The sequence below is a fragment of the Marmota flaviventris genome, chromosome 5, assembly GCF_047511675.1.
Source record: "Marmota flaviventris isolate mMarFla1 chromosome 5, mMarFla1.hap1, whole genome shotgun sequence".
Classification (NCBI taxonomy): domain Eukaryota; kingdom Metazoa; phylum Chordata; class Mammalia; order Rodentia; family Sciuridae; genus Marmota; species Marmota flaviventris.
Window position 1 is genome coordinate 148632371 of NC_092502.1, and position 27261 is coordinate 148659631.

Sequence of the window (27261 nt, forward strand, 5' to 3'; positions counted from 1 at the left end):
CACTCAGCATCTTCCCTTTTTTCTGCTAAGGACAAAGCCTGTTCTGTTATAAGAACTCTGCTAGCAGCAGCTGTAGTTTCAAAAATAACCCATGTATAGAAAGAGTTTCTTCTTCAATTTTCTTATTAAATATGCATGGGGAGGGGTAACTGTTAGTAAACATTGTGGTGTTATAATTAAGAGATCAAACATTAAAACTGTACACCAACCTATCCTTTTATTAAATAGAACACTTTTCTGCTCCATGATTACTAACTAGAGCATGTTGTTTAGAATGAAGATATGTATGAACTGGATAAAAAAGTAGGAATAGTTTTGGGATATGTTCTTCTATTATGGTTAAATAATGCTTTTAGGAACATTATTCCTTTTCTACTGATTTATTTTTTTTCTTGAGTTTGCATACAAGTGAAATATATACTTATTGCAAATGGGGTTCTTTAAAGCCCCCCAAAGAAATGCATTTTTAAAAAAGCAAATAAGATAAAAATACTGCATATGAATTGACAAATATTTGACATACTTATGTCCAGAAAATTCTGTAAATTGAAAAATGTTAACTACTGGGAACTTCATCTGATGCCCAAACAAGGTCAATGTGCTTCTTATTATGAAGGCCAGTGTATGATCTGCAGACTGTAGCGCATGCTTTGCATATGTATTTTGTGTAATTTATGGTTATAAAATGGTGAGAAGGCATAGGAGCTATAATTTAGAAAGACAAAACTACCTCAAAGCAACATCATGAGAATGAATGATTACATAAAGTAAAAAATCATAAGAAGGAAATTTAATTCTTCATATGCTTTATAAGTATATTACTAACTTGGTGCTTTTACCATTTATTGATACTTTAAAAAATTTCTCCTTTTCAATTTGAGTCATGAAACATGCATACACAGTTTTACTCAGGTAAAAATCGTGTTTTTTTTGAGACATTAATTGAGATTTATTGATTTCATAAGGTGGGCATAGAAAAATGAGGATTCTTATTTAGGCTGGAAATTTTCCTACTACTTTCCCTTCAACTTAAGGGCATTCTGTCTTTTAAAGGAAACAGAAGATATTGGAGGAAAAAAGAAATGAAAGAAGAAAAGAAATAAAAAAGTACAGAAGAAAGGACAAAGAAAGATCAGAGCCAGGACAGAGGGAAGAGGAAGGATGTAGAGAGAAGGAGATTGAAGACTGAGGAAGGAAAGAAGGGAAGAAAGGGTTCCTGGTTTAAATTTGGATAGTTTTCCTTCTCCAAAGGCCCATGTGTCAAAGATTTGGTCCCTAGAATGTGGGTACCGGGAATGCTATGGACTTGTAAGAATTGAGGCCTGATGGAGGTTTCATAGTCCTGTGGACAGGCCCCCGAGGGGAATTATGCACCTCAGTTCTTTCTCCTTCACCCCCTACTTCCTGCTTTGTAATGTGAGCAGTTTTCTCTGACATATACTCCCTGTCATTACTATCTGGCATCTTTACCAGAGGCCCAAAGCAATGGGACTGCTTGATTTGGGACTGGAACATCCAGAACTGTGATTAAATAAAACTTTCCCCTTCATAAGTTAATTGCCCCAGATATTTAATTATAGCAATGCAAAGCTGATTAACACGGAAGAATGAGGGAAAAGAGAGCCGATCTCTTCTCCTACTTCTTCCAGAAACAGTGTCTTGTTCTAAGAAGGCATTCCTATTATTATTGGAGGGGAGATCACCCTAACTGAGTGGAGGATATGGCCAATAGAAAATTGTACCCTTAGAGGCCAGGCACAGTGGCACACGCCTATAATCCCAGCAGCTCAGGAGGCTGAGGCAGGAGGATCTTGAGTTCAAGGCCAGCCTCAGCAGTTTATCAAGGCTCTAAGCAACTCAGTGAGACCCTGTCTTTAAAAAAAATACAAAAGAGGGTCAATGATATGGCTCAGTGGTTAAACACCCCTGGGTTCAGTCATCTGTGTATAAAAAAAAAAAATTATCCTTACTTGATGTCCAGGGATCATAGGGAACTGAAATTTGACATTTAAAGTGTAAATTGTTGGGCAAGGCAAGCTGGATCACACCTGTAATCCCAGTGGCTTGGGAGGCTGAGGCAGGAGATTGCAAGTTCAAAGCCAGCTTTAGCATCTTATTGAGACCCTCAGCAACCCAGTGAGATCCTGTTTCTAAATAATATTTATATATGGGTTGGGGATTTGGCTCAGTATTTAGGCACCCCTGGGTTCAATCCCTAGTATCAACAAATAAACACACAAACAAACAAACAAAAAACTGTTGTCATAAAGACCATTTTTCCTGGGGCTGGGGTTGTGGCTCAGCGGTACAGTGCTCGCCTAGCACATGCAAGGCCCTGGGTTTGAGCCTCAGCACCACATAAAAATAAATAAATAAAATAAAGGTATTGTGTGCAACTACAACTAAAAAATTAAAAAAAAAACATTTTTACTGTTATATTTTCAAATAATAATGTATTTAGTCTTAGATTTCAGAGATAAAAAAGGGCTAAACTTTTTTTTTCTTTATGTTTTACCAAATCCTATTTGCTTTAGGAACATAACTAAGATAAGACACTGACAAATACTGCAAAACAATGTTTTGCAATGACAACACATTTGACATGCTCTGGCAAGTGGCCCACTGTATTTTAAGTAGCATTTGATACATAAAACCAAAAAGTAGAACAGAAGACTATTTAGTTTCCAGTGAACTTACATGGACATTGGGTTGGTACAAGTGGCGATTTAGTGATAGAGAACATTAGGAAATACAGAAGGTAAGATTCTAGGGTTTTGAAACATAATCTCCAACAAGGAGACAATCTGGTCTGTCTTACAGTGTGTGCTGGCACATACCTGGTGCTAGTATCCTGCTCTGCAACGTCATCATATACTTCTTGGTCGTCTTCAACAGGCTTTGATGATAGAGCACTGAGAGAGGATTTCTTCCGTCTCAAGGAATCATAGTCAATTTCTACAGCAGTTGTTTTAATATAGCCATCTACCAAAAAGGAAAAGACTTAGGTTTAGGCAACTACCACTTACATATTTTAAAATTGTGAATAAAATATCTGTTGCACATTTGTTCTTTAAAATTTCCCTTTATTTACCTGCTTTCAATTCTGAATTATACACTTCCCAGGTGGACACATTTTACTGTATTCTGTCAAAGGTTTATCCTGTTGTCTTTTGGGGTAAGTCTAGGGTGTATTTTAAAGATTCAAAAATGAGTCACATGAAACATTTCCCCCAATTGTCACATGAATGAAGAAACTAATGACCTCTGACCTCCCTAGAATAATATACAACTTTACATTGGTTCCCACTAAGAATATAAATGATGTGAAAATGGGTCCATTCTTGCCATTTTAGATTTTCCCGCCTTTGTCAACCCAGTAACTCCTAAACTTGATGGTAATAGTTCTGGAAGAATATGAGCATTTAATATTGACTGACAAAAAAATAAAAACAAAAACAAAAAACCCTTCAAAGCCACAGGGAAATGTACACTCACATGACCCCCTTGCTGTTCGGCCCAACCATTTTCCTTCAGGGTTGTCTGTGATACGGATTATTTCAATCTCTTCTCCTTGCTTGAAACTCAGTTCATTCTTTCCTCCTTTGACATCACAGCAAGCTTTTGCTAGATGAATGACTTGAATAGGGCCCGTTAGCTACAATGAGAGAGAAACAAACAAACAAACAAAAAACAGGTTTCCTTGCTATCAGAAAAACTTAAAGAATGCAGTTTGGAAAGATAGATAAGCCCACAACTTGCTAACCTGCCTCTATCAACACTTAAATAGAAATGAAGGGTAAATGTCATTCCTGGTGAATGTTCTGATAGGGGCATTAGGGAAAACTCACAGAGGCCTCACAGGACCAGCAAAGAACAAGTGAACCAGTGTTTGGGGGCCAGGAGAGAGTGGCAGGGATCCGTAGTCCATAGGAACTGCAGGAGGCTTGCAAAGGCAACTCTTCATAATGGAATATCATTTAAATACAACTCCATGCTGAGAGCTTTGTGTTTTTTATGGGATATGCTGGTGGTTTTTTGGTGAAGTGTTTTTCCTCTTTGCATTGTGTAATTATTGTTTCTCTTTTTCTTTTCCTCCCTCCCTCTACCTATCCCTTCCATCCTTCTCTCTCTTTCTTTATTCATAATCCAAAAAATTGATTTGGTTCAATAGATCCAAGAAATTGACTGGACTGAGGGCCTTGGGCATGCTAAGCCAGTGCTCTACCATGGAGCTACATCTCCAGCCCTGGGAATAATCTAATTTAGATCATGAATTCTAAACTCCTAATTTCCTAATCTTAAATACGTTTCTTGGATCTTTTGATATGTAAATATGCATTGTGAATTTTGAAGATGCTATACCTTATTTTATTGAATTTACAATGCCATGGTATTAATTATCTGCCACTAAATTATAAAACCTTAAATTATAGAATGCCATGATATTAGACAGGCTCAGTTCTCAGACTTATCTAACTTTTTTTTAAAACTAAGCATCTATTAATATCTTATAGAAGAAATATATCTCCTAAAGTCAGTCTTGACAAACTTTTTGAATTCATAGCAGCATGGCACTCTATTTTTCTTACTCAAAAATATTCTTTGAATGAATAAGTGAATAATGTAAAATTTATTTTTCCAAAAGAAGCAAAAGACCTCACATAATTCCTTGAAAACAATGAGTAATATGTTCATAAAAAGTGTAACATACATCTGGGTTTGGCGGTACATGCCTATAATCCTAACTACCTGGGAAGCTGAGGCAGGAGGATTGCAAGTTCAAGGCCAGCCTCAGCATCTTATCTAGACTCTCTCTCAAAATAAAATTAAAATAACATTCTGAGGATAGAGCTCAGAGGTAGAATGCTTGCCTTGGTTAAATCCCCAGTACTGCAAAAATGAAAAAAAAATTATATAATTTCTTTCTCTCAAGAAGTTAATTTTCTTTACTTGAAAAATATAAACACTGGTAGCCATGCATTCTGAGTAAAACATTTTTATATTCAAACTGCATTCAGACTTACTTATTGTAAGTCAGCTTTTCAAAAATTTAATAAGAGCATAATAGATTCAGTGACTTTTGTGACTTTTTAGTTAATTCTATAACAAACTTTCTGTAAAAGTACTATTTATTCTTGCTTCACAGAATAAAAATTAAAAGGAAAAAAAAATCTGAGTCTTAGAGAAGTAGTAAGCCCAAGGTCTCATAGCTCATATGTACAGGTGGTTTTTGAATCCACATCTGTTGACTCTAAGTTGTGTTTTCTGCATCATGCAGTTGAATCTATAATTTAATGAATAAATCTACTAGGGAATTCTATGCAAATCAAGTTGTTTTAATTCCAATCATATATTAAATGCTTCAGAGGAGTAAATATTTAAAGCAAACCTGATATGAATTTATGAAAAATAATTTTTTAAATTCAGATAATTACCCTAAATATACTTGAGATGCCAGACCCAGATCAGATGGGCTATGTTAACAAAGATGGTATAGTCAAGAAAGGGCATCCTGTGAGAGTAGTGTTTTGTGATGGTTGTAATAGACGTCACATATATATCAGAGATCAGAGAAGACAGAGATCAGAAATTGAGATAAACCAACAGGGATGAGAAACAGCAGGTATCAGATGTCTGCATGTACACTGGCTTAAAATAAAGGCAAAAATCTCAGTCAGAGCTTGGTGTGGTGGTGTGCACCTGTAATTCCAGGTACTCAGGAGGCTGCAGCAGGTGAATTGTAAGTTTGAGGTCAGCATGGCAATTTAGAGAGAAAATAAAATAAAATTTTAAAAGAGCTGTGGGCTGTGGGTATAACTTAATGGCAGAACACCCCTGGACTCGATCTCCTGTACTCAGGGAAAAAAGAAGTAAGTCAGGTCCAGATACCAGCAACTAGAACAGCTGAAAAAAATGTCATTCTGAGATAGTTTGCTTCAACCAGGAGGCATTTATGTCCTTTGCACTATTACATACGATGCCACCAGAGCATCTATGTGTGTGATCCTATACTTTTGGCATAATTAGGCTAATAGGAAATGTATAATGGGGAAAGCCAAGTTGAGTTAGTAATGAAATATTCATTTACTTAATCAACGTAAGATCTCCTAAGGACCCACTGATTACAAACCCCCAAATTGGATTTTATTGTATTTCATCATATTACATTATTTAGTGCATGGGTAAGATAATGTATGAGACCAAAAAAGTACTGTCATGAAGATACTTTTTCAAAACAGTGATAAAGTAATTCTCCCACCATGTTAGTTTTCAAGAATGATGTCCCAGCCATGTGAAATTAACAAAAGGATGTTACTCTTTCACCCATCAGCAATCAAGTTCTTACTTTAAATTTCTTCTTTAATTCTTGTTCTTTCTTTTCTTTCTCTTTCTGTTCCTTTCTTTCTAGTTCTAATCTCTTCTTTTCCTCCTTTTCCCGTTTCTTGTCTCTTTCTCTGGATGTTTCTCTGTGAACACAAATTTTAGGTTGTTTTCCCATCAGCAGGTGTCAATGAGTCAGGGCTCACTACCTAGAGAAGTTTCTACACAAAAGAGAAAATGCTCTCTGAAGTGTAGATGAAGGTCAAAATCCTAGATGTGCAAAATTGTTTTTAAAATCTGTAGGAGGCATACAGCTGGGACTATCTTCTAGGGGCTCTGCTTCCCATTACAACTTGTGGCAGCAAGTGGAAGAAACTGATTAGAAAGACCCTGTCTTTGCTGCATGTTGGAGGAACAAAATTATTAATCTTCCTCTGTCTTTCATGAGCATGCATTCACAGGTGCACATGTACCCCTCAATTCAGAAACTTCGGACAAAATTGGTTGAATAAGAACTAGGTAAAGAAAATTAAGATATCTGGGCTCAACATATGATTAAAAATATATTCATGTTTACTTTTACCCTGGAAATCCATTTTGGAGCCATTTTTAACATCTTTCCAGCAAGATGAAACTTTGGCATGTGGGTACTGTGCTAACTGCTTCTCACAGGCCACCAGTGCCCAGATGAAGAAGGCATAATCCATATATTAATTCATTTGCTCAAGGACACACAGAAATCAAGAAATACAGATCCCTATGTCTGATTCCCTGCCTGTGGTCTTTCTAGTAGTCTGCAGGTCTATAGCCTTTTACACAATCACTTGTTAATAGAGTCCTCTATAGAATTCTTAGAGAAATAAGGAAATTTAAGTTCTTTATATGGAAATTATCATTACATGCCAATCATTTGGACAAAATGAACTTGTCCTCCTGGTGTTGGTATATACCCACACTCCCTCTTACAAAACATATTCATCTTAGAAGAAAACTATTATGGTAGAAAATATAGTTCTTACATGTCTTCATATGTTTCTCCTTCACTTTCTTGTTCCTGTCAAGAAAAACATAGATAATGATTAATTTCAATTCTTCAAAAAGGTAACATGAACATATTTCATTGATCAAATATTTTGTTAAACAAGTATTTGTAAATTTATACAATTTAAACATAAGTAAGTTTGGTTTAATTTTTTTTTTAAATCTTGAGAGAGAGATTAGGAAATCAAGCACAAAAGGATTTCATTTTTTATCTTGCTGTATCATTGAGATGTGTAGACAGACATGTTTATGTTCAGCGCCACAACACTACCATGAGTCCAGGTACTGATTGATTTTTTGGTGTCTCAAGCATTTTGAATGAAAATTATAAATAGAAAAAAATCACTGCTCATAAAAATTTTCATTTTGTTTATAAGCAAATAACAATATTAAATATTCTAAAGATAACAGTACAATATAAACAGAAAATTAATAAAATCTGACCTCATCTAGAGTTCCAGTACCTAAAGGATTTGAAAAAAAAACAAATTTAATACATTATTATTAAGAGGCACTTTAATATGCGATTTTTGAATATAATCTGATAATACTTGAAACAGTTCATAATCTTACAGAACTCATGCATTAACAGAGATATAAAGCACAAAATAGAATATGTCTTAGATCCTTACTATGGCTTTTTTCATAACTGTAATTGAATTTTAAAATAATTTTATTTGCTTTCAAAAAATTATAACATCATTTATTCCTTATAAGAAGGCAGACTCATTTGGTTCTATGGGCTCACGTAGAACAAAGCATTATTTTTAAAAAAAATCACAAATAGTTCACACTTTTGACACATTTGTTCCCTAGGGTTTTTCTTTAGTGTATCAAATACATCAAGTTAATTAGATTCTTAAAATATTTTGCTCCTTGAGAGTTTTGTGTAATATCCACAATTCCCAATACCAAGACATAATGTAACATTAAGAGCAATAAGTTGGTAATACTAAGAGCATTTTAGTACAAATAGTGAAGTGTTGGTATAAGATCAGACAAATAAATCAATGGAACAGACCAGAGAGTTCAGTAACAGATACAAATTTACATAGACACAGCCATATACACATTTAGAGTTGACAGAGTATAATGGTGACACTTTAAATTAATGAGAAAAGGTTGGATTGTTTCAAGTATGGTAATTAGAAAACCAGCTCTAGATATGAAGCAGCAAATCTAGATTCCTACTGAATTCTCAAAGGGTGGGGGCAGTGAAGATGTTAAAGACCTAAATACAACTGATAAAGTTCACAGAAAACTGAAGACTTTTTAAACAAAACTTAAAAACCACATAATGTAAAGCAAAAATTAATGAATTTGATTATATCAAAATTTATGTCCTAGGAAGGACAGCATGGACTAAGAGACAGCAAACAGAACTGGGAAAAAATATTCCCAGTGTTTGAAATTGACATGAAATCAATATCTACAACATAAAGGAACTTCTGAAGGTGAACTGAAAAAGATAAAACTCCAGAAAAAATGGTCAAAGGATAAAAACTGGCAACTTCTCAAAGAGGGAACCACAAAGATAAGTAAAAGAAGCACTCAAGCTCAAGAGTAAGAAAGAAAATTATAAAGAAAATTAATATGAATGAAAATATCGAAATTTAGATGAGATATAATTTTGTATATATAAGACCGAGAAAACATTGGAAAGCTTCACAAAAATGCCATATGCAGCACCACGATCAAGTGGGGTCATCCCAGGGATGCAAGGTTGGTTCAACATACGGAAATCAATAAACGTAATTCATCACATCAATTGACTCAAAGATAAGAACCATACGATCATCACAATAGTTGCAGAAAAAGCATTTGACAAAATACAGCTCTGCTTCATGTTCAAAACACTAGAAAAACTAGGGATAACAAGAACATATCTCAACATCGTAAAAGCTATCTATGCTAAGCTCCAGGCCAACATCATGCTAAATGGAGAAAAACTGAAAGCATTCCCTGTAAAAACTCATATGAGCCAGGGATGCCTTCTTTCACCACTTCTACTTAACATAGTTCTTGAAACACTGGCCAGAGCAATTAGACAGATGAAAGAAATCAAAGGGATATGAATAGGAAAAGAAGAACTCAAATTAGCACTATTTGCCAATGATATGATTCTATACCTAGAAGAGGCAAAAACTTCCACCAGAAAACTTCTAGAACTAGTAAATGAATTCAGCAAAGTAGCAGGATATAAAATCAACACCCATAAATCAGAGGCACTTCTGTATATCAGTGACAAATCCTCTGAAAGAGGAAAGAGGAAAACTACTCCATTTACAATAACCGCAAAAATAAATAAATAAATAAATAAATAAATAAATAAATAAATAAATAAAATAAAATACTTGGGAATCAACAAAAGAGGTGAAAGATCTCTACAATGAAAACTACAGGACACCAAAGAAAGAAATTAAAGAAGACCTCAGAAGATGGGAAACTCTCCCTTGTACAAACACATGTATCAAGTATACTAGGATATTTGTCTATGGCAGGTAAGGGGCAGAAAGGGAGTGAATAATGGGATATAAGGAAATAAATAAGTAGATCAAGAGAGGGATCTTGCCTGGAATAATAGTGGTAATAACTCATCAATGACACTATGTGAATGATTAATTCAAATTTCTGTACTGAGGTAACAGATATTTTTCTGCCCCTTACCATCAGAGTACATGACACCATCTTGATTTTCTTCATTTACAGGGTTTCTGAAAAAAAAAGAAGAAGAAGAAGAAGAAAGCATGAAAATGGAACAAGTAGATGCTCACCTTACAATGGAGAAGAGAACAAGAATTATTGTCTGAATTATTCTCTCCTCTTTTATACTTGCCCTGATTGAAAACTTCAGTCACACTAGAAGAGACTTTAGCCTATTCTATACGTAGCAGTTGTGGCAAGAAAATGGGGAATTGAGAAGCTCAAGTACAGCATTGTCCACTCATAATGGACACAGAGTTAATCATTGCTTCAGGGGAGTGATCACGTTGTCCATTAAATATGCAGTATACCAACTGATCAGTTCTGGGATTCTCAAGGCTTTGGATTGGTTCTTTGGTGTATATGCCTAAAAGGATTAATTGGTTTCAATCCCCAACTCCTTCCTCTTTAGATGGAAGCCACTTGGCTTTACTTCCATGGTTGTGGTTTAGACTTCAACGTGCTTCCTCTGCTTGACTCCAGCTGCTCTTAATATCCTTATCAATACCTGGATCCCCCAAATTCCTAATGTTTTATGGACCCACCTCCCCATCTCATTTTCTACTCCTTTTCTCAGACTGATGAGCACAGCTGAAAAAAATCACCAGTCTTATTGACTCCGCACATTACACATAATTGGCATCCAGTCTCAACTCTAGCCTCAGTGCTATTCTATAAACTCATTACTTTTTTTCCCTAGTTAACCTTCTCTTGCACCATCCTTCTCAATACTTGTTAAAAACCTTCACTACTGTCGTCAAATCTGCTATTCCTACCCTTTCCCCTATAATCAGATGACCTTATTTCTTACTTCACTGACAAAATATCAATAATTAGATATGAATTCTCTTAAGAGAGTAAACTTATTCCCTTAACCCACAAACTCATCTGCAGTTATACCTGCCCTTACCTTCTCCCTACAAAGTCCTTCTCTTCGGCTCTGTTCTGAATCCTATCTGATTCTCAGTTACTATCCCCCTTATTCCATGTACTGTAATGATATTTATATTCTTTTCCTTCCTTTGCTCCCCATCTCTAAATATCTGAGTCATTATCTTCTACCTTATTCCATATTACTCTCTTCCATTAAAAAAAGAGCTATCACATCTCTGCTTTTCTGAATCCTCTACATTACCACAAGATAATCCTATTTTTCCAAGTCAAGCTACAAAATGTTGACTCTACTTCCTTTCTTCCTGGTCATCTCTTCATTGACCATAATCTGTCTTCTATAATAATTGCAGAAAAAGCATTTGACAAAATACAGCTCCGCTTCATGTTCAAAACACTAGAAAAACTAGGGATAACAAGAACATATCTCAACATCGTAAAAGCTATCTATGCTAAGCTCTAGGCCAACATCATTCTAAATGGAGAAAAATTGAAAGCATTCCCTGTAAAAACTCTTCTTCACACTAAAACAACTTTAAAAAATCTTACTTACCAAATCCAGTGTACACTGCTTAGCCAGACTCTTACGTTGTTGTTTTGTAATCCTTGACAGGACTGGCCATTTTGCTCGCCTCAAATGTCCTTTGTTTGTTTCTGTAAGAACTATCTTCTGGCTCACTTGTCTCTCTGGCCACTATCCCACGATTTCCTTTGTAGATTTGTTTTCTTTTAACTTCCTCTCTAAGTGATGATATTCTTTTGCCTTTGTGTTCTGGCTTTTTTTTCTCCCTGCCACCTGCCCCGCCCCCAACCACTCTACAGTTGTCCCTGAATGGTTTCATATACTACCACAGCTTCACGTCTTATCTTAATGTTGGTAATTTCCATGTTGGAATCCCTAGTCCACACCTCTTTTAGAGTTTCAGCCCATTTTATATTAACTCAGAAACAGGTTTCCCTTTTCCATGCCAACCTACACCTGTTCTTGCTGTAGTTTTATGTCTTCATGAATGAAACACAATTCCAAGCAAGCTTTAGGCCATCCTGTATCTCTCACTTTTCTTTAGCCTCACATTAATCATCAAATTCTGTCAGTTCTCTGAATTTAATAGCTCCTATAATTCCCTTTCTTCTTCTATCTCTTGCTTCTCTCCTGCTAGATGTTGAGAACAGGATTACATTCTGGTTATGGCCTCTTGCAGCAGGCACCTGGCGAGTCTTGTAGCCATCAGAATTGTTCCTCCTCTTCCCCACACTGACATTTTCTTCTCTAATTTTTGCTAAAGTGATCATTCTAACACAAACAAAAACATGGTTGCATCACTTTCAGGCTCAATACTCACACGGCTTTAAGAATTAGGAAAGAGTGTTACTTGGACCCAATGCTGTTTGCAAAACTAATCCCATTCGAAGAGTGTGTGCTGGAAACACCTTATCACTGACCATAAAAAGGATTTGTATTTGTGGCTTCACAAGAATTTTTCTTTTAATTTAAACATTTTTCATGGGTTTTATTTTTTTCTTTTTTGGAACTTTGGGGATATAAAGGCAGAGTGTGAAATCGGCATAAGAGAAATGAGCACCTCGTGATTACATGGCTTGGTATCTGTCTGTCCTGCTTCCCAAGGGGATATATTTCAACACTTCTATGGAGCTCTCTTATTCTCAATATCTCCACTTCTGTACTTTATTCAATGTTTCTTTTTATAGTTTTTGTTTGATTATTGTTTGTGATAAAACATACCTAACATAGAAATCACCATTGTATCCATTTTAAAGTGTATAATTCAGTGACATTCAGTACCTTCTCCACATTGTATAACCATTTCACTCTGTAGCCTAAATTGTGTTTCATCACCCCAAGTGGAAATCCTATGCTCATTATTCAGTCACTTCCTGCCCCTTTCCCCAGCATCTGGCAACCATGAAATCTACTTTCTGTCTCTATGGATTTGCCTGTTTTGGACATTTTCTAAAAATGAAATCATATAATATGGGCCCTCTTATGATGGACTTCTTTTTCCAAATTAGCACATATTTTTACTGACATAATATCTGCATATATTTTGGGGGTATGTTAGGATAATTTTATACTTGTATGTGGTGTGTGAATGATTGAATCAAGAGTAATTAGCTTTTTCATCTTCTCAAACATTAGTCATTTCTATGTGCTGGGAAACTTTTAACTCTTTTAGATATTTTGAAATAGGACATAGATTGCTGTAGATCATAGTTACTGTATTATGCTGTAGGCCACCAGAACTAATTCCTCCTCGAACTAACTCCTGTCCGCTTTGGGTGTGGCTCAGGAAGAGTCCCTAAGGCTGTATGTGTCTGAGTTTCTACTTGAGGTGGTGGTGTTTATCAATTAATAATTAAACTTATATTTGCTTATATTTGTTTTTAGGTACGTGTGAAGGCCAAATTCATCAATTTTTGACAAGATACCTTTTTTATTTTGTGAGTCTTTTTAGTTCTTGGAGGATTCAGAATTAAATACAGAAATGACTGAGTAGGCTTATCTCACAATAAAAAAATGTTGTGGAGTAAGTTTTATAATCATTAAGACAATATATATCATCAATATTTTGAGCATTTGTCATATTTAAGAGTTGTTATATTAGACAATGTTCAATTTAAGAATTGTGGTTTAGGTTTTTTAAATTCTAGTTGACTCCAGGTATTGAGTAAGGACTCCAGGTATTGAGCACCAATTGTTGTTCACATACCAAAAGGAGAGTCAAGTGTATGTTATGAGCTCCTGATGAAAGATTATGCCAAAATCCAGGGACAAGTCCTGCCAAAAAATTAAACTAAAATAAATAATAAAACAATAATAAAAAAGAACCAAATTTCATGAGGTCACCTCTACATCCAACTGTCAATCTACCAGAAATACAGAAGAAAGAGGAACACTAAACTACACTATAGAGAGGCAATCAGCAGAAACTAGACTATGGGTAATTACAGTATTCACAAACTACTTGGCTTTCTCAACAAATAAATTGTAAGGAATGAAAAAAGGACATGGAGGATAAACCTATGTCTTAAAGAGAAGTATAAACATAGAAGCTAACAAAGAGATGTAGATTTTGGATTCTGTTCAAACTGAAAACACACATGAACACGACATTAAGAGACAATTGGAAATTTCAGCACTGACTTAATATTTTATATTAATACACAGAGTCTATTTTTAGGGATATCTATGGAAGCTACTAAAACATTATGGATGAAATTATATGATGCTGGTTGATAGTTTAGAAAAATATAAGAGGAAGAAAGAGGGTGAGAGTATGAATGAATCGAGACTGAGCATGTGTTCATAATCACCAAAGTCGGTGAGGGAAACATGGGGACTTATTATATTATCATCTCTGCCTTTTGTATTCTTAAAATTTTTATAATAAATGCATTTCTTAAAAAGTATAAGAGTAATTTATTTGCAAATGTTATCGAAATATTTAAGAGAACTGGATGTAGTTTTATTTAATAGATTTATGAGTTATGGGGAGGGTTTTGTTTAGTGGGATCATTAAATTTGTCTCTCAGATGTTTGAAATGCTTATAAAAGGAATTTAATATTTATACTTATACATGTAATGTGAAACTTCTAAGGGAGTTTAATAATTAAATTTATAAACAGAACAATTGATCCATTTTAGCTGTCCAAATATTAATCAAAGATCCTCCTGTAAAGAATTCTTTAGATAAAAATTACTAGGTGTGCAAATAGAATAACAAGTTATATAATGTGAACTAAAGTACTTAAGATAAACTAGGACTCTGAATCATTAACTTTAATGAATTGAATATCAGGTAAAAAGATGTATGTACTTTAGAGATCAAGACACACTGGCATTCTACAGACTGGACCCTATAGTACTTTTCATGGTGTGCAGGTTCTGTGCAATGGATTCTGTTCTTTCACAGTTTTATTTCTCATATTTGCTCTTATATCAGCTTCTCATTTATTAATACTGAGCTTGTGCCCCCTATGGACACTCTCTGGTTTCATTTCTCCTCGATTAGCCCAGCTTCCTTTCTCTGAAATAATCCTCTCTTCTCCTCATGTGCTGTTGTGGCCCTCCTGTGCTGTGTATCCTGAACACAGCCTCTGCAGAGTGACCTCCAGCTCCTCAAAGCCCATTAATTGCTGCCTCCGTGTGTCATCCACCCATCCTTTAACATGATTATCTTGGATTATTTTGAAATTATATAATAATTGCTTACGGCCTTCTCTTTCTCACTACCAGACTGCAATGCCCTTGAAGAAAGGGGTTGTCACTTTGGTGGTTAATTTATTATTATGATTATCGTTTTTAGAAAGCTCTTAAAAGAAATCCTGTCATGGTAGAACTTTGATTTTTATGAAATAATGATGTAATAGTAACACCAAGAGACTTTTATTACTAAAGTGAATTATTATCAGTGAAAAAGGATATCGAATAGAAAATACCACTGGACTTACTTCCTAAAACACCTGAATTAATAACAAATCCTTGCAAAATGAAGGGTATTTGTGTAGCATATTCGTATGTGTGTGCCTGTACATTTATGCAAAGCATTTATTACCCATAGATGTTTGCTTACACACATTGATTCATGGATCCAACATCTCTGCCATTTTATATAGGCTTGAGTTTATAATATGAATAACATTAAAATATTCAATAAATATGAAACAATGGCCACAATAGAAATAGCAGGCAGGAATAAAGGGGAAAAGAAGAGAAATAGGTGCAAATGTCTTGAATAAACCCAGACCAAACTCTCACCAATTTGAATAAACCCAAACCAAACTGTCTCCAATTGTTCAAAGTATTCCAGGCATTGAGAAAAGCTGCACATAGAGAGCAAGAAAAACAATGGAACTAGTCACAACCAAAGACATGAAAACCTAGTAGAGGGAGGGGCAGAGGAGAAGAAAAGGAAACTTATCAGATGTGATAATAAGTCTATTCAAGAAGCCCTTTCACCAAGGTTCTTTGTTTTGATGCTATGGCATCAAAATAAAAGGAAAAGTGAAGTTAATTTATTATCATGACTATCATTTTTAGAAAGCAATTAGAGGTCTATTTCCTGACATTTAAAGATGTAAAGCTGTTGATCTTTAGACCTTATTTGCTATTCATGAATTTAGCTTTTAATTACCAGGTATTTTTTTTTAAAGGAAGGAAGAGGAAATCTAAGAGGTGCATACAACTTTGTTCCATACCGGTCCTTATCAAGAATACAATCCTGTGACCTTTCCTCTGGAATATGCCTTCCTCACACTTAACCCACAAAGAATTTTAAAACTTTTACTTGCCTAAGACAAATATTTTCCAAGTGGAGTTAGGTAAGACTATCTGGCGGTGGTCAACTGAGATGGAAAGTCTCAGGTTGTGGAAAATTCTAAGCATTTCTGATTACCTGAAAGGTTGCAATGGTAAATTCTTACCCCAAACAATCCCTTTAACTATCTTTGAATAGTCTGAGGGGAGGAGCTATTTACCTTTTCCTTCTCTCACTCTGGTCACTTCCTATCATTTATTATTTCTCATCACCACACTTTTCCTGTCTCATTATTATTAATAATATGTAATTTGTTTCGTGTGCCAAAACACTCAACCATTGGTTCAGTTTTCATCGGAAGAATTAGTTCGGCTGTTAAAGTTATAATTCATGTACAAAATGATACCAAGGCATGTTCCCATTGAAAGATGCTGATTTGAAACTGGATAATGATAAACGTGGTCTTTGGATCCATTTCGGTTCTTCAAAAAGTAAAATAGCAGAAAATGTAGATGAACTGTATTCTGACCACTAGGTGGGGAAATGATACAAGTTAAAATACATATAACTTTGGCCTTAGCTACTTAATTTTCAGTTATTTATGATTTTCTGATTCTTACCAGCCTTCAGTCTTTTACAAGTTCAAGATATTCTAACCCAGATGACATAATACGAGTTTCTTCTTCAGAAGCGGCAGAACAGGCTGCAGGGGATAGATAGAGGCCTCCTATCTCTTGCAATTCCTGCCTTGATCCCAGTTAGAGATTCTACTGTACACCCCAGGGAGAACTATAACCTTATCAGTCATTTGGTTTTGGGGAAAGCCAATCCCTCCTTAGTTTGAAGTGACTTTAGTCTTTGATTCCAGGAATTCTTCCCCCGCCACATTATCATGTTTTCCTCTTTACTGGATCTTTCCCGTCAGCATACAAAATTGCTACTATTTCTGAATTTAAGAAAATGCTCTTGATTCAGGTTCTCCTACCAACGATTGTCCCATTCTTTGATTTTCTTTTCTCCTTAAAGAACTATCTCTATGGGCTCTTTCCAGTTCCTCCCATATCCTCCTCTTTTAAAGCTACTTGGTCAGACTTGCAAGCCCAACCCGCCTGCCATTTCATTCCTTCACCTCCCCACCCTCCCTTGTTGGGCCTTCAGCAGCCTCTGAAACGCTTTCTCGCAGCCTCCTCCCAAGGTGCTCCCTTCACTTGGCTTCCAGGGCACCTACTATTTTGGTTCTTCCTTTTTTCTCTCCTTTGCCCTTTCTTTTCCCAGGCCTCCTGGAGTTGGAGTGCCAAGGTCTTACTTCTTGTTTTTGCTCTTTACCCTCTTTCCTTATCTTAACCAACCTCATGACTCTAAGTGTAGAAGATGTTCCGGGGCCTCTCAAATCTGTATCTTTAACCCAGGACTTTCTCTGAAACTCACCACTTGTTAGACCCAGTTACCTCCTCAATATTTCCACTTGAATCTTGAGCGATGACCTTAAACTTCACCTAACCTTGATCTCCTATCTTCCCATTTCAGTTCATCCTTACAGTTGCTCAGGCCAAAAACCTTGGAATCCTTTGATCCTCCATTTTTATTTTCATACCCCAACCTAAATTCTGTTATTTTTACCTTCAAAATACATCCAGAGTCTGGGTATCTCTCACCACTGCCTCCACTGCTGCTGTCCTGACTGGAGTCACCTCCCCTCCGTATCTTGCCTGAGCTTCTGTAGTATTTGTCTAATTGGTTTCACTGCTTTGACATCTCCCCACCCACAGTCTCTTCTCAGCACAACCGTGAAGGTGATATTGATAAAACATGGTCAGAAAACTCACTGCTCTGCTCATGCCTCAGGGTTTTATTTCACTCAATCTCTATCCAAGACCCTACACGAGCTAACTCTTTTCCTAATACTCCTTCCCTCGCTCTCTCTAATCCAGGTGGTTACCTCCTCCCTAGTCCTTGAACATCTTAGGCCTTTTTCTAGCTGCTCTCTCTGCCTTGAAGAGTCTCTCCCCAGACGGTGTCATGCCTGACTCCCTTTCTTCCTTGGCATCTTTGTTTCTCTAACTGCTTCACCTCTCCGTTTAAAGTTGCAGTTGCTGTCCCCAACACCTTTCACACTCTACCACCTAACCCTGCTTCATTTTCTCCCACAGCACTTGACACTTCCTGTTACAGTAATCTGTTGTTACCTGTTTATGATTTTTGTTCCTTTTTCTCTTCCCCTGTGCTTTATAAAGGGAGAGCTACTTGTTTTGTCCACTGGTGGTTTCTGATTCCAAAACCACAATGGAGTGACTAAAAAAAAAAAAAATATTCGCCAAATGAATGTTAAAAAAACAGAAACAAACAAACAAAAAACTATCCAATCTTCACTTGAGAGTGACCTTTGATAAGAAAGGGAGGAACATTTACAGGTTGGCAGGGTGAGTACTTGGGGACTCATGCAGACATTTGGAAGGGTGACAGGAGGCGCAGAATCACCCATACCTTCTACATTTCTACTTCACCCATAAATTTCCCCTTCATGTGAATTATAAGCTTTTGAGCCTGAATATTGAGACCCATTTTGGTTTCGTTTTCTCTATGTATTTATCTAGCTTCCCCTTCCTTGGGGGATTTTTCTAAACTTAGATATTTCCTCATTGTGGAATTTACTTGAGCTTCCCTAATGACAGCTTAACATTTTGGACATTTTTTCTTTTGAAAAGAACATTATCTTATAGGTGTCTTTAGCTTTCACATCTTCTCTTTTCTCCATATTATAATTTACTTTCAGAGACTCCAAATACAGATTGTCTAGGCAAAGGAACATCTAAATCTCTTTCTTCTCTCCATTTTTTTCAAAGAGGTTGCATTTTGAGAAGTTGGCAACTCTTAGATGAATCACATTCTAATGGGAGTCCTTAATAAGATAGAAATTAAAATAAGGTCAAGTTTACTATTATTAGTGGATTTGCTAAGCTCTGATGAAAACAATATTATGGGTAAGAATCTGAACCTGGCTGACTGGCAGGCCCTTCTCAACTTTCCTTTATTTGTCAGAATTTCTCTCAAAGCAGAAAAATAGACCAGAATCCTAAAGAAATAGTAGCCCATGTTATAAGACGTTTTGAAATCTTTCTTCCTCCCACAGCTTATTTCTTATCATGATGAATTCTAGGGAGTAGGTTTGCAGAGAAGAGTTAATATAGCAGGCCTGGATTTGCTATATTTTAGGACAGTCTGCTACCAAGGTTTTTCCCAAAGTTTATGTATGGGAGCTCAGTTTCTATAGAGTCCTGTACACTGATCTGAAGAGTTGTCTGATGGGGAAGAATGCTTTCCTGCATGTAGACTGCAGAAATAATGAGATTTGTAGTGAACACCTGCTTTCTTTCTAGGATTCTGCTATTTTTGGTGGTTTCTTTGTAGAAAGTGCTTATGTAATCAGCCCCAAGTAGAAACTTCGGGAACCAACTCTAGTGGGCTTCCCTGGGAAGCACTATGAGATGGGCATTGCAGTTGCATAGCTGGAGAAAGGAGTGTTCTTACTGTGGCCCTCCCAGGCCTGCAAGGAGAGAACTTTGGAAGCCTGTGCTTGGATACTTCCAGATGATGCCTCTGTCTTCCCTTCTTTACAGCAAAGAAATCTCAGTGCTACTGTAGGTTGAGTTCTGCAAGCCTTTTCAGTGAATTACCAAAATATATGGGTGGTTTGAGGGACTCCCGAAATAGTAGGAATAGTGTTAAATGATCTTCCTCATTTTTTCCTTAATTTCTTCAATCAAATAATTACCAGCGTCCATGCCTTATTAATTTTCAGGAAATCATGCTCACATCACTTATTAAAATTCCTCACTAGAATTACACTACATTCAGAAACCTTACTGAAGCCAGAAGCTGCGACAGGGTCGCACAATAAAATCCAGAGTTACTAAAATAGAAATATAATGGGTTAAATTTGTGAATAGAAAAAAAATGAGGAAAAATAAACATGGTTTTATATATATATATATATATATATATATATATATATATATATATATATATGTACATATACTTCACCCATATATATATATATATATATATATATATATATATATATATATATACACACACACACACATATATATGAAAGGAAAATAATTTATGTAGAAGTCAGGTGTACACATATAAGAACATGTGTTAACTGTTATTTTTGTTAAACTAATGTTTATTTAACCTTTACATGTTAGTAGGCAGATATCTTATACTCTTATTTGTTAGCTAGATCTCAGTGGGTAGTAGCGTATTTAAATTAGCATTCATAAACAAATGCCCAGGTGTACAGTTAAAGTAAAAATGCAAAGCAGGCCATAGATAAGAGAATAATTACCATGCTGCTCCAACATCTTTACTTACTATCTTTAAACCTCTATAAAGCACACTAAGGTGAAAAATAGTAGTGGCTACCCATAACAAATATGTTTTTAATACTGGCTCAACTGGAATCATGAAACATCAAAGACAAACTTTCAATCTGATACTATTATTAGCCATTTCTATAACATGGATTGTGGATAGCAAATTATTTCACTGTAAATTCTATCAATCTGGTAAGAATATTGAGGTAAAGGAAAACTGTGTATGTGGGACATTACTTATTTGTGGCAAATAACATGAAACAATTTTCTGGAAGAGAAAAGGAAAGATATAGCATGTTTTACTATACACGATGTGCTTGCTTTTGATGTTTTAAATTTCTTTTTTTCAAACACTATTTCATTCTGTTCCAATCTTTCACTTGTTTTTTTCCTTAATCAGTGACTGGTAAATTACAGGTACAGAGCTCAGGCATAACAACCCATAGAATTAACACTTCTAAACTGTCTAAATGCAAGTAGAAGAGAAGAAAAGTTTTCTAGGTTTTAAACACTCTACCAAAAATTCTGAAAGATGAGAAAAACCTCATTAAAAATTTTAATAGAAGTTAATTATCTTAGTGGTTTAAACATACATTTACTTTGTCCTCAGACTGACAGTGGTTCAAATTTCTACTCTGCAGTATCATGTAATCTTGGAGAAGTTACTTGGCCCTCATCTATGAACTGATAATACTACCAACTTGATACAGTTGTAGAAATTACTTGTGTAAAAAGCTAGGACATCATAAGCTATCATAAAAGATGGCGTTCATGGTGGTGATGATTATAGTGGCTGAGATGGTGGTGTTAGAGGAGATGGTGGTGGTATGCTGATCTCAGAGAACTTCAGAACTTGCTAAAGGCAGTAGAAAGTTTCTTCAAATGAATTTTTAAGGGGAAACTCAACAAGAGACAGAAAAACAAGAGCTGTTCAGTCTTAAAAGGGTATGGATGTATGAGAGCTACCTGCTCAGCAAGCCCTTCTTTCTGCCCATTGCCCACCCATGCTACCCCCAAATTTTAACATGGAGCCCTTAGCTCTCAGCCAAGCATACTTTGAAAACCTATGGCAAGACATTGGTGAAGAAATGGCAAGATTATCTTTTGCTTACTTGAGGTCAAAGGAAGGTTTAATATTTCTGGGAGGTAGGTTTGGGACTGGTGGCTGTGCTGGGTGAGATGCTGGCAATGGTGGTTGGCTGGCTGGATGGGATGGTGGAGTTGGTGGCAGGGTAGTTGTTGAGTAAGACGTCTGACCTTTGCTGGTACCTAGAAAGCAAAGTATACAATATCATGAGTTAAGACAAATATTCAAAATATTTAAAAACTGGCCATGATTCCAAGTATGTAGAAATGAGAATCTTGAATATAGCCATGTCAGAAATGCCTCCCAAGTGGAATGAGTGTTTTAAAGAACCTAATATTTTAATGGGACCGGACATTTTAGATGTTATATTTCAAAAGAAAATTTCTTAGAATTAATTCCCACTATTTGAAAAATTTCTCTTATATTTTCTGAACTTATTTGGATCTATTTTTTTGTGTGTGTGATTTTGTTTTGGATTTTGTGAACAACTCTGCATCAATTTTATACCACATTTTTCATGATGTTACAAATACAGGTTATTTTTCATTATTTTAGACCAAAGAGATTTAGTTTTTGTATCTGCTCTCATAGGTAATACATTTTTGTTTTTGACAACCTCTTTAATAAGTTATGTTGTGCTTTAGGAGTAGTTTTTAAACATTAAGATCTATTAAATCATCTCACAAGTAAGTCATATACATTATATAAGTTATAATATAAACATTAACAAAATTAAATAGATGTGTATCACCAAAAACACCATCACCTAGCAATAACTATTGAGTTACATAAATTTTAGAATACTTTTATGAACATTTATGCTTTTCTGGGAGAGGAGCAAAATAGGAGACCATTTTTCTATTTTACTACCAGTTTTTACTGTTTCCTCAATATTAATGTTTCTTTCCAGGTTAATATAATCACAATGTAATTTTTAAGAATTGTAACAGTTTTTTTTAACATAGACACCATGATTAAAAATATAACTCTTCTTATTCATTCATGGAAACTAAAAAGTCTGTCTCATAAAAGAATGGAATGATACAGTGATCACTAGCAACTGAAAACGGCAGAAGGGAAAGGGGATGGAAAGAAGTTAGATCAAGCATGCAAAACACTGTAAGAAAAGAAAGCACTGAGAGATGAGAAATCAGTTCTGTTTTTCTCTACACAGTGCGGTAACTACTGATTACAACATTCTTATGATGTGTTTCAAAATAACTTTGAGAGTATGAAAGTTCCAAACACAGAAAAATAATTAATGTTTGAGGAGATGGAAGTACTTATTACCCTGATTTCATCCTTACACTTGTACATATGTAATGAATTATCATACTTGTACATATAAATACATGCAAATTTTACATTTCAACTTAAAAAAAATCAACACAGGGCCCAAATATTTCATAGTTATATTATTTTTTTTCCTTTTTGCTGTAATAAAAAGTTGGCTATCTTTGTACATATCTTTAAATTTTTTTTCTTTGGACAAATTTCCATAAGTAGAAATGCATGGTCAAAGATAATTTTTAAAGTATTTGAGACAAAATATCAAGTCATTTTCCAAACAAATATCAACAGAGAGCTTCATCAGTTAGTATATGAGTGCCTGTTATGTGTCTGTCAACTGTAGCATTATCATGTTTTGAACCTTTGACAATACTATGGAAAATATTTTTACCTTCTTGTTTTAATTTCATTTTTTACCAAAATGGCACAGGCTCATTAATTGGCAAGTCAATGCCAAATAACATATAACAAAAACAAAGTTTTGCTCTTCCTACTGGAGCTAATTTCTTTTGCATTTGTGTAACTCAACACTCTACTATTACATGTTCTATTTGGTAGAGGTAGGTTTTTCCTCTCTTCTCCTCCTTCCAATTAGCAAGCCATTACTCTTTTTGATGAAAACTGACTTCATTGTTTTCATTCTCATGATTTGGTAAATGTTATTTTTTGCTGAGCCAAAGAGAATACTATGATTCCATTTTTTTCTCATTCAACTTACTGTTTTCCTGGAATTAATAATTGCCTCATTTTTATCATTTTCAATGGTTTCCTTTGGCATTCTTCCCATAATTCTCAATGGTCCTGTAAAGTGCCTCAGAATCATGTTTTGCAAAATTAAACCTGTCAGGTAATTTATCAGTTCCAGTGCATTGTCCCTGTCCACTTGCTGTAATCTGACCTGGTTGCTTTTAAGTTCTACAGCAGAGCACTCATCTAGAATTTCTCTTTGCCAGCATCATGGCTCTGCTGTACTAAGAGAAAGAGCTGCAATGAACACTGTGGAGCCAGAGTACCTGGGTTTAAACTGAGTCCACTACTTATTTTCTGGAAATAATGCCAATTATTGAGCATGTGCCATTTTGATAAAAAAGTGAAGTTAAAACAAGAAGGTAAAAATATTTTCCACAGTAAAAAATATTTTCTATTGGATCAGTCACTTTCTGATTCCATCTGTAAAAAGGAAAAAAAAATAATAGTGTCACCTCATCGAGTTCTGTGACGACTTATGATCTAACAAATGTAAAATACATAGAACAGGTTCCTGCAGATAGTAATCTCAGTGTTTCCTTTTTCATTCAATAAATATTTAATGAAAGTCTACTGTGTGTCAAGCTGTAACTTACGTACTAGGAACACAGAAGAGATAAAACACAAAAATTATGCTTTTATGGATTTGAGGTGATAGACAACAAATAGATAAATAAAAGATGATAATTATATACATTTTGGTGAAAAGTGCTATAATTGGTGTAAAGATTATCTAATGGTAAACTACTGGCATTTCTTTTCAACTCTTAATTCCATGACCTATGATAGACTGAACTTGGACATGGTAAGAGTGTTTATCTTGGGGAAATTGGAAACACCGCAGATCTGGACTCATCTTTGTGTTGATTGTTAAGGTTGAATAAGTGATGGAGAAAACGCTGACAATGAAGATTAGATTTAAGTGTGTCATTTCTGTAGTGATTACATTGTGAATAGTATAAAAATTGGGCAAGAATTTGGCAAAAATATTTACATCTGATAGTTATTATCCCAGAGCACATATTACTGACAAATGAGTGAAGTTTTGATATATATTTTTATTATCTCATATTTGTTCACTTGTTAATATAAATGAAAATATCAATCAGCATTCAGGTTGGAGCTACACTCATTTATTAGTTGCAACCACAGATTAGCTACCAGATATAAGAATTGGGTATATGGAATTTTCAACAAAGAATGTTGCTTATTTTATTGTTATTTGATAATAATCGCTATACATTCTTACAGCAGTAACATTTATTACACCTATGTATACATACATCTCTCTCTCTCTCTCTCTCTCTCTCTCTCACACACACACACACACACACACAGAGTTTTTTCTGATAATGTGTTGTTAAATATTTGCCAGTGTACCTTTGCTGGGACCTACAAATTCCTAGGTTCTATTGGCTAAACAGTGAGTAGAATTACTTTTATTTTCTCTTTTTGCTTTGATCCTCTTTCTCTTTGTTTTTCCTCCATTCACTTTCTGATTTCTTTGGCTTTAAAATTATGCATGTTTTCTAGTTTCCCTAAATATGGATTTTGTTTCTTTTAGCTTCCTTGTTTTGGGATGATTTTTTTTTCGAGAGAAAAAAAGTAGTGCTATCTTAAAAAAAATTGTTTTAATTTTACATGCCTTTGAGCACTAATATATTTTCTCCATGTTTCTAACCACGTTTCTTTTAAAATACATTATCTATTTAAATTATGTGCCTATATTTTAAATAGCATTTCCCTTTCCTTAGTGGTTCATAAACTCTCCTTTTTAAGGATATTAATCTTTTTCTCATATGGATGAACAGAATACAATCTGGATGTTTTGTTTCCTGTTTTTGCCTGCTCATACATTAAGAAAAATAATAACCAATAAAAACTCTCTTAAAAAGTCTTTGAAGAGAAAATAGGGATCTACCTGTTGGAATATATATAAGGGACATTCTCAAATTGCTTATTACCTGAGGATGCACTTGTATCCTAAAAATCCTATGGGACCTCTGTTGCATATGTAGTTTGTTGTTTAATGAAATGTCATTATGCAGCACATGACTGTACTTAATTATTTGAAATGCTTCTTTTTTTCATAGAGTAAGCATCAAAAGTTCTAGTAAATTTGACAGAAAGAAGGCATCTCATTATTGTATTTTATAAATAATGTGGTTCAGTAGACTCATAAATGATTTAAGAAGAACACAAGCCTGCATGAATGAATGTTAATAAGTTATTTTCCAAATGAAAGAAAAATGTTTATTAGCCATCTGTGACCTACCTTTTCATGGAAAAGATTATGACAAGCAGGAGGGGTCACAATATGAGAGCAAACTGGGACCTGGAGGTGAGAAGTTATAGACTTAGTTTGGAGAATGGTGAGTCCTTTGAACTGGCAACATTGGAAGTGGACTTACATGGAAACCTGTGGACTTTTCTGCCTTTACATAGGCTTATGAGATTTCCTGATGAGGCATCTGTGGTGGACCCTTGCTGTTCTGCTTATCTGGATCTATTCTCCTTCCCTTGGTTATGGCAATCTTAGCAACCCAGGAAGGGGTGTGATTACTTTTCTATTGGCCTTGGAATAAAAAGGTAGTTTTTGATTGTTGGCAGCCATCTTGCTACCACCAGGATGGGGCTTTCCTGAAAGTGGAGTGAAGTCAGAAGAGGGCAGGACTCAGAGATGAAGAGGGACTGGTGGGATTGGGAATACAAGCTACCTTTGAAATTTGTTAAAGATAATTTAAAAGACTTAATGAGACACCGAGCTAACTGTTTAAGTGTCCTGTTCCTCATCAAGTTTGAGTGAACACATGTTAAAGTCTTCCTGTGTTATACTGGTATGTACCACTGAAACATTTTGCTTTGCAAAATCTCTGGTCACTTTCAAATTCTACAAGGAATAAATTTGCATGTATACAAAATAATTCTAAGGAAAAGCATCTGAGTTTCTGGAGGAAAAAAATCTCCACATAGATAGGCTTATCCTAAAGTAAAATGATTAACTATAAAATCTTAATGTGTACTTTATAATGCTTAATAAAACACAGTCCATTTGTGTACAATGTGTCAAAATGTGTTCTGTCTTGTATGACTAATTAGAACAAAATAAAAAATAAAAAAACACAATTAATAAAATAAAGATTCTCAAAAATTAAAATGTGTTTTTTTCACATGAAAGGAAGAGGAATGATGAACTATAGAACAATAATGAGAAGTGAATAGAAACAATAAATCTTTAGAAAAACATGAAGAATAATGACATTAAATAACATCAATAAGTCACTTAATTTTAGCAGGGGACATATTTGGCATTTTACATATGTAATCTTATTTTTTCCTTATAACAACCCCAGGGGGTATATGTTATTATCTAGTTTCCATTTGCTAATTAGGAAAGCTCCAAGATTAGAGAGTTGGTAAGCAACAGAGTTAGTTTCTTATGATGTCTATGCCCCTTCTGCTATTTTCTGCTTCAGAAGTAATACAATGGAAATTATTGGTAAGTTCAAATAGACACATTACCAA

General features: G+C 35.0%; 1 protein-coding gene across 3 annotated transcripts in view; it reads right to left on the reverse strand.

Moving 5' to 3' along the window:
• The window catches only part of Fyb1 (FYN binding protein 1), a 151879-nt gene that overhangs the window by 28720 nt on the left and 95898 nt on the right, over nt 1-27261 (reverse strand). For all 3 annotated transcript variants that reach the window (XM_071612688.1, XM_027936290.2, XM_071612687.1), the window contains exons 3-9: nt 21725-21881; nt 10030-10076; nt 7807-7826; nt 7341-7375; nt 6347-6467; nt 3496-3655; nt 2838-2982 (exon numbers count right to left, since the gene is read on the reverse strand). In XM_071612688.1, coding sequence (XP_071468789.1) covers nt 2838-2982; nt 3496-3655; nt 6347-6467; nt 7341-7375; nt 7807-7826; nt 10030-10076; nt 21725-21881 — 685 coding nt within the window. The remainder of the gene's footprint in view (nt 1-2837; nt 2983-3495; nt 3656-6346; nt 6468-7340; nt 7376-7806; nt 7827-10029; nt 10077-21724; nt 21882-27261) is intronic.